Source organism: Oryctolagus cuniculus, chromosome 1 (assembly GCF_051225735.1).
Source record: "Oryctolagus cuniculus isolate XC-2025 breed Fujian yellow rabbit chromosome 1, ASM5122573v1, whole genome shotgun sequence".
In the NCBI taxonomy this organism is placed as follows: Eukaryota; Metazoa; Chordata; class Mammalia; order Lagomorpha; family Leporidae; genus Oryctolagus; species Oryctolagus cuniculus.
The window spans coordinates 16,833,735-16,842,889 of record NC_142867.1 but is presented as its reverse complement, the minus strand read 5'-3'; the positions used below and the strand labels follow the sequence as shown (position 1 = coordinate 16,842,889).

The window sequence follows — 9,155 nt, the reverse complement described above, 5'->3', positions numbered from 1 at the left end:
TGCCCTTTGTCTTGTTCTCCTTTGAGAGGTGAGTGGAGAGAGAGAAACTCGTGTCCGTATCAGTCACATTTTTTTTCTCTCTATTCTAGTTAGCCTGGTGAAATTTTCCCCACAGAGTTTCAAGCCTCGTTCCCCCTAGCCTCCTCTTTCCGCTTGCCCGCTGGTGTCTCGGGCTATTGAGGTTCGGCTCACCTCGCGTTCCAGCGCTGGTGTGTTGATTCTGCAGCTGGTGTCCCGAACTGTGGGCTCTCACACTCTCCATGCAGTTCCACTGTGAATCACTAGTTCAGGAAGAGTTTCCTCTGCTGTTTCTTCCCCTACTCTTCCTTGAACCTGCAGCATCTCTACTTTTATTAAACTGTCTCTTCCAGGACTATCAGTGTGCTCCCTTCTGATTCCTCCATTTTGCCGCTCTCCTAGAATTATAGTTGTCATCTAAAGATTTTCAACTGGTTATCAAGTTAAACTTTTATGGACTGAAATAAACTTCTGTAATATAGTCTAAAAATATTCTTCTGTTTTCTCACATCTTTTTTAATCTGTTAAATATCTTCACATTTCCTTTTATCAACTGGTTGCACTATTTATTTCTAGCCCATACAAATAATTTAAGTAAATTTGAGCTATACATGTTTCAGTGCCATAGCCTTAGAGCGTAAATAATTTTCTGTCATACTTATGATTTAAGAGAAAACTTAATGCTCTCTGCAAAAATGTAAGGAATAATAATTAACAGAACAAGACAAATTTTATTTATTTATTTTTATTTAATAAATGTAAATTTACAAAGAGCAGCTTTTGCATTGTTGTGGCTTCCCCCCCAACCTCCCTCCCTCCCGCAGCCTCCCGTCTCCCACTTCTTCTCCCATCCCAACCCTCATCAGGTTTCATTTTCAATTATCTTCATATACAGGAGATCAACTTAGTATATACTAAGCAAAGATTTCAACAGACTGTGCTCACACAACCGCACAAGGTATAGAGTATTGTTCGACTAGTAGTTTTATCTTTAACTCCCATAGTAAAACACATGAAGGACAGAGATCCTATGTGGGGAACATTTGCTCAGTGACTCCCATTGTTGATTTAACAATTGACACCTTTATTTATGATGTTAGTAATCAGACGAGTCTCTTGCCATGAGCTGTCGAGGCTATGGAAGCCCCTTGAGTTCTCCAACTCTGAACTTGTTTAGTCAAGGCCATATCACAGTGGAGGTTCCTTCCTCCCTTCAGAGAAAGGCGCTTCCCTCCTTGACGGCCCGTTCCTTCCACTGGGGTAAAAGACAAATTTTTAAAAAGACTGATTTCTGCTTATACACCAAAGTCAGAGCCTTCTTAAGATCAAGTCTCCTTCAGAGGAGTGAATATTTTTTCTGTGTTCCCCTACTCTTCATAAATAACCTAAGTAAATGCATGATAATTTCAACATATACTCCAAAGAATTAGAATGGGGATTACCCTAGTGTATATAGGATATATTCAGTATATAGTAGAATATATATATATATTTATATATATATAAACATACACACACACATACATTCATACACAGGTATGTATGTATAGAATTATTTATGACTGAAGCTTTTAAGATTATTTGAATTTGGTAGTTTCAGCTGAACTAGAGAAAGCAATTATGTAGCTGATCAAAAACGACAGAACCATAATATTTATTTATTTTTTATTTTTTTTATTTTTATTTATTTATTATTTTTTTTTTTGACAGGCAGAGTGGACAGTGAGAGAGAGAGACAGAGAGAAAGGTTTTCCTTTTGCTGTTGGTTCACCCTCCAATGGCCGCTGTGGCTGGTGTCCTGCGGCCAAGCACCGCGCTGATCCGATGGCAGGAGCCAGGAACCAGGTGCTTTTCCTGGTCTCCCATGGGGTGCAGGGCCCAAACACCTGGGCCATCCTCCTCTGCACTCCCTGGCCACAGCAGAGGGCTGGCCTGGAAGAGGGGCAACCGGGACAGAATCCGGCGCCCCGACCGGGACTAGAACCTGGTGTGCCGGCGCCGTTAGGCTGTGGATTAGCCTATTGAGCCGCGGCACCGGCAGAACCATAATATTTAAAGTATTAATAGAGAAAACCATTTCAACGCGGGAAAACCAAACATGATGAAAATATAAAAGTGGATATATACATGGGTAACTCTTTGCAAAGAAATCTGGAAGTCAGCATAAAGAAGAGCAGGGAAACAGCTGGCTGAAGTCATAAGTGATGCTAGGAAGGCAAGAGATCTGGATACATAGCAGTGAGCAACCAGGCAAGCAAGGAGCTTGCACATTTTTTTCACCTCATGCCGGCTCTCTCTACACAAAACAAACCAAATAGCAACTGGTGTATGTGTTCTCATTGCCTCATTACAAGAGGGAACTTATCCCCATGCCTCAATATAGGCTTATATTAGATCCACAATGACAGATCATATCCTCTATTGAATCCAAACAATGAATTAGAGTTTGAAGCCTCCATTCATCGTGTGTCATCTGAGACCAACTTCTTGCTCCACAATCTCCTCATGGCATTTTTCACTTCTGCATTTCTCAGTGTATAAATCAGAGGGTTCAGCAAAGGTGTTCCAATTGTGTAAAACACTGCTATCATTTTGTCTATAGGGAAAGTGGTGTTAGGGCGTGTGTATATGAATATGCAAGGACCAAAGAACAGGATGACCACAATGATGTGAGAGATGCAGGTAGAGAGGGCTTTTCTCCTCCCTTCAGCGCTGTGGTTCCTCAGAGAACATAGGATGATCACATAGGAGAACATCAGCAAGACAAAACTCACTGTGCAAATGGCCCCACTATTGGACACCAGGAGTAGGTTGATCACATAGGTGTCTGCACAGGCGAGCTTCAACAAGGGCTGCAAGTCACAGAAATAGTGATCAATCACATTAGGCCCACAGAAAGGTAAACTCAAGGCAAGGGAAATCTGTGCTAGAGAATGCACACAGGACCCCACCCAGGCTAAGGCCACCAAGATGGTACAGACCTGGGGGCTCATGATGGTCGTGTAGTACAAGGGCTTACAGATGGCCACATAGCGGTCAGCAGCCATGAGGACAAGGATGAAGATCTCCAGGCAGCCAAAAAAATGTAACATAAAGACTTGGATAATGCATTCACTGAAAGAAATAGTGGCTTTCTCCAAAAGTGCATCTGCAATGGTTCTAGGAGCGATGGAGGTAGAGAAGCAGGTATCAGATAAGGATAAGTGAAAAAGGAAGAAGTACATTGGACTCCCAAGTGCTCGGCTGGTCCTGATGGTGACAAGAATCAGCAAGTTACCCAATATTGTTCCCAAATAGAAAAACAAAAATGTGACAAACACCATTTTCCTCCTATGAGGATCCTCTGTCAACCCCAGTAGAATGAACTCAGTCACATTAGTATGCAGCTTCATGGCTTCATGAATGAGGAGAAGGGACAAGTGTGAAATGGTTTACCTGCAAAAAACAAAGGGATACATTTGTGGTGTGCTAAGTGATGTTATGAAGTGTTTTTCTCAAACTTTAATATTCCTCATCAGAGAGATTCTGTCTGAGATTTCTTGCTGAGTCCCAAGAACGGTTCTTTCTCAATTTGAGTGACAAGTTCATAAGGTTATTTTGAGGACCAAACATGCTTATGAATGTAATGCTCTCCTATAGCCTTCGTTGAATGCAAGACCTTGTCAGTTTGGAAGGTCTGAGTGATTTTGCTAATTCAACTATGCAAAATCAAGTTGTATACCTATTTTAGTATTAGCTTCGTTGTTACCATATCCAGTAAGCATCAGGGTCCACATTTTAGATGGTGCATCACTCATCATTTAGGATGAATTTATCTGTCTTTGGAGAGTTGTGATATAAAGTCACTCATTACTGCTCTTCTAAAGAGAATTTATACCTATTTGGTACACTAAATGCCCTTTAGGCTTATTTATACAAATATATCTTATTTGTACTAGATAATGTTGTCAGCTTCTCTGCACAGTTTCTTCCAAACATTCCTTCTTAAAAAAGGAAAGGAAATATTTATAGCCTATAGATAATCTGTCCACTTAGTTGCTATTATTTTACCTATTCCCTGTCTGATTTTCCTCTGCTTTATTAAAAGGAAAGCATGGAGCACTCAGAATCCTTGAGGATTCATTTAAATCTAATGAAAGATGGGTATTATTGCACTTTTTGTATGGTTTCACTATTTAGGATTTTAGATTTTGTGACTGGATCAAGGATTTTACTAGTGTGTAGTTTGAATGCATATCATTGGTTTTAATATAGCTGAATATATTATAGTTTTCATCCTTCAGTTATCCTAAACCATATCCAAAACAAAAATAAAACTGAGGGTGATTTTAAATAATTTAATGAATCAGATCTAAAACCTGGAGTAGAAATTATTACACTCTGCACAACAGCTAGTGACTATGAAAGACACTGTAACTCTGACACACATAGAATTGTCTGAGGAATTTCTTTATAAAAAAAATATGCTTGGCCCTCAAGGAATACAAGGAGAACTGAAATTTTTCAATCCTTTTCAAACTGACGTAGAGTTTCTTAGATGTTTATGAGTGTTATTCTATGTTCCTTTTTTTTTTTTTTTTTTTTTTTGGTACAGGTTCTCCTAGGAAGCCAACACAAAAGTATCTTCTAAAGATTTTCAGACATATTAGCTTATGTACTGATAGTGCATTTTCTAGAACTACTGCACTTTTTTCAACTCTTCAATTAAAGATTAGAGAAGTTTAAAATGCCTACAATAGTTAAAACCATAATATTGTGTTTGTATTGTAGTTAACTGAATGGTTGAAATAAAATTAATAAAGGAAAGGTGGAGAATAAAGGATTGTGCAATGCAGTGTTAGGTGGCTTCTTTTCTACTTCTGTATTGCACTGCAGACACAAGAGCAGGAAGAGTGGCTGCTCCTGTAGGATTCTTTTTCAAAAGGACATTCCCTCTACATTCAGTTATGTTAGATTTCTCTCTCTGAAAGAAATCCACACCTTCTATTGTTTTGCAGAAGTCACCATATTATGGGAGCATTAACAGGTATTCCCAAACCCTTTATCCCTCAGAAGCTCAAGTGAAAGAGGGATACAATCTACCCTCCTTGAGAACCTCACTGCATGATTCCGGCTATCTAATCCAGAGATGTTGGGGAAAACGGACTTGACTCAGAATCAAGGGTGGTCATGAAGTTCAGTATTAGCTCCATACATTTTCAGTATTAACCATGCCAACTCTTATCTCAATTTTTAATTATTTTATTTTTGAAAGAAAGCATGAATGCTGTAGAGGGGCCAATGTTAATAAATTGAAAATTTAAATAAGATTTTGCAGGGATAAATAAGGAATAAAATACAATTTTTACCCAAAATATTTCTAGCTACACCCTTGTCCAAGTTGTCACCCTAATTATACAGTTTTAGCCAACTCAATGCCATGTTTGTTCTGAATTTTGTATGAAAGTGTGATTCCTCTCTTCTCACTGAATATCTGGTGTAAATTGAATGCATATCACATTATTAATTCTCTTTAGAAACCTGCAAGGGGCAACAATGTCTACCTTGTGACACATAATGCATTGAAATATGTTTATTGAATCTGAAAATATGACATTTTCCAAAATCTTTGCCAAAGTCATCATTCTCTAATAATCTCTTTCCACAATTTTTCTTCTGGCATGAACTCTTCTAAGTTTTGTTGCCTGTAATTCTGGGTGAGCGCTCATCCTGCACAGCTTCCTTCTATATGGAAAGTCTTTGTGAATCTCTCTAAGGTCTACTACCTCTACAGAAACTGTGATAAACCACATGGCATGTAGTGCATCCTTCTCTACTCACATGGCAATAAGTGCTCATCACAGACCTGATGGGCATTCATAAATAAGATGAGAGATTGTTTTATTCCAAAGATTATATTCCATTCTATTAGAATCACAGTAAACATTCAAAAACATTGTTACTCATTTTTATGTTCATTTCTCAGGGAATGAGGAAACAATCACAAAACATATGGAAATATTCATATTAAATTTATATTGGGTTATGCGGTAATGATAAATCTCTGAGCTCGAAAGTGGGAAATAATCTGCACTTACCTATCAAAAGACATTCAATTGGTGTCAAATCTGTCTGTTCCCTTTTGAATGCAGCCTTCTTATAAATACTTAAAAAAAAAAAAAAAAAACTCTTTCTGTATTCCAGAGGGATATCTTAAGACGTAATGAGGGCCGGCGCCGCGGCTCACTAGGCTAATCCTCTGCCTAGCGGCGCCGGCACACCGGGTTCTAGTCCCGGTCGGGGCGCCGGATTCTGTCCCGGTTGCCCCTCTTCCAGGCCAGCCCTCTGCTGTGGCCAGGGAGTGCAGTGGAGGATGGCCCAGGTGCTTGGGCCCTGCACCCCATGGGAGACCAGGAAAAAGCACCTGGCTCCTGGCTCCTGCCATCGGATCAGCGCGGTGCGCCGGCCGCTGCGCGCCGGCCGCGGCGGCCATTGGAGGGTGAACCAACGGCAAAGGAAGACCTTTCTGTCTGTCTCTCTCTCTCTCACTGTCCACTCTGCCTGTCAAAAAAAAAAAAAAAAAAAAAAAAAAAAAAAAAAAAAGACGTAATGAGACAAGATGTTGGTACTCTAGGCATTTTTATTCTCTAAGGTGTTTCTTCATTTCTTGCTCAGAAGCATCTCAGATTTTGTAATTTATTTAACTTTTGATTTACCTATTTAGCCTGGAAGGAAGGCAACTTAATCATCCTCATGCTAATAAGATTTTGTGTGTTGGGTGCCTCAAGCAGGATAGTATCAAATGAAAGGAAGTACAATGAAAATGGAGAGTGGGGGGAGTGATGCAGAACAAAATTGGGTGAGGTAACAGTTGTTGATAATGGAAGTGAGGCTCTAAGACAGAGGTTTCCTCACACACAAGGCCCTAGTCACCCCTCTCTGGTTATGAAACACATTTTCCAGCTCCTGTAATAGGCTTATATTTCTTTTCTAAGATAACCCTAGGAAGACAGTGTGTTGTTCTGTTGGTGGGTCTGTTCTGTGTGCCAAAAATGTCTCCTCCCAATGAGCCTCAACTTTATAGCATGATAATGAGAATGAATGTTTACAATGAATGCTACCACGGCCAGCGCCATGGCTCACTAGGCTAATCCCCTGCCTGAGGTGCCGGCATCATAGGTTCTAGACCCGCTTGGGACGCTGGATTCTTTCGCGATTGCTCCTCTTCCAGTCTTGCTCTCTGCTGTGGCCCAGGAGTGCAGTGTAGGATGGCCCAGGTCCTTGAGCCCTGCACCCGCATGGGAAACCAGGAGGAAGTACCTGGCTCCTGCTTCGCATTGGCGCACCGCGTTGGCCATAGCAGCCATTTGGAGTGAACCAACCGAAGGAAGACCTTCGTATCTGTCTCTCTCTCTCTTACTGTCTAAATTCTGCCTGTCAAAAAAAAAAAAAAAAAGCAAAACAAAACAAATAAAAACAAACAAAACAAAACCAATAAATCTACCTCTCAGATTATAAAAATTTAATATTTTGGTCCATTTTCCCAAATGCAATTATAGATTCAATGTGATACCAACCAAAATGCCAAAGACATTCTTCTCAGATCTGGAAAAACTGATTCTGAAATTCATATGGAGGCACAGGAGACTTGGAACAGCTAAAGCAATCTTGTACAACAAAAGCAAAGCTGGAGGCATCACAATACCAGATTTCTGGTCGTCATACAGGGTAGTTATCAAAATAGCATGGCACTGGTTCAGAAACAGATGGATAGACCAACAGAGCAGAATAGAAACACCAGAAATCAATCCAAACATCTACAGCCAATTTATATTTGATTAAGTATCTAAACCCAATTCCTGAGGCAAGGACAGTCTATTCAATATATGGAGCTGGGAAAACTGGATTTCCATGTGCAGAAGCATGAGCAAGACCCATACCTTATACTTTACACAAAAATCACTCAACAAGATTAAAGATCTAAATCTATGACCTGACACCATCAAATTATTAGGGAACATTAGAGAAACCCTGCAAATATATAGGCCCAGGCAAAGACTTCTTGGAAAGACCATGGAGGCACAGGTAGTGAAAGCCAAATTGGGATTACAATTGGGATTACATCAAATTGAGAAGTCTCTGTGCTTCAAAAGAAACAGTCAAGAGAGTGAAGAGGCAACTGACAGAATGGGAAAAATATTTGCAAACTATGCAACTGCAAAAGGATTAACAACCAGAATCTACAAACAATTAAGAAACTCTATAACAACAAAACAAACAACCCACTTAAGAGATGGGTCAAGGACCTCAATTGACATTTTTCAAAAGAGGAAATCCAAATGGCCAACAGAAACATGACAAAAATGTTCAGGATCACTAGCCATCAGGGAAATGCAAATCAAAACCACAATGAGGATTCACCTCACCCCAGTTAGATTGGCTCACATACAGAAATCTAACAACAACACATGCTGTTGAAGATGTGGGGAACAAGGGACTACTAACCCACTGTTGGTGGTAATGCAAACTGGTAAAGCCACTATGGAAGTGAATTTGGAGAGTCCTCAGAAACCTGAATATAACCCTACCATACAACCCAGCCATCCCACTCCTTGGAAATTACCCAAAGGATATTTAATTGGCAAATAAACGAGTTGTCTGCACCTCAATGTTTATTGCAGCTCAATTCATAATAGCTAAACCTGGAATCAACCTAAATGCCCATCAACAGAACTGGATAAAAAAATTATGGGTTATGTACTCTATAGAATACTATACAGCATTAAAAAATGAAATCCAGTCCTTGCAACAAAATAAAGGAATCTGGAAAACATCATGCTGAGTGATTTAAGCCAGTCCCTAAGGGACAAATATCATATGTTCTCCCTGATTGGTGACAACTAACCATGCACCTAAAAGGAAACTTGTTGAAGTGAAAAAACACTATGGGAAATAATGTCTTGATTAGCCATTTTCCTGACTGTCGAGATACACCTTACTTCTTTATTCCTTTTAGTAATTTTTTTGTTCTACTTATTGCCATTGGTAGAACTCTTTAATTAACACACAGTTATTCTGAGCTGTTTAAATTTAACTGAAAAGTGATCCCTGTTAAATATAAGAGTGGGAGTAAGAGAGAGAGGAGATGTACAGTTCTG

At 39.7% G+C, this 9,155-nt stretch overlaps 1 protein-coding gene across 1 annotated transcript; it reads right to left on the bottom strand.

Annotated features, from left to right (window-relative positions):
* Positions 1-2,477: 2,477 nt before the first annotated feature.
* LOC100358406 (olfactory receptor 4C11-like) lies at positions 2,478-3,410 on the bottom strand. Its single transcript, XM_002708897.4, has one exon. The coding sequence runs from the start codon at positions 3,408-3,410 to the stop codon at positions 2,478-2,480; it is 933 nt and encodes a 310-aa protein (XP_002708943.2).
* Between the last annotated feature and the right edge of the window lie 5,745 nt (positions 3,411-9,155).

What these genes read in the sequence shown, in the direction of transcription:
- LOC100358406 (XM_002708897.4), bottom strand. Translation starts at nt 3,410, where the DNA reads ATGAAGCTGCATACTAATGTGACTGAGTTCATTCTACTGGGGTTGACA.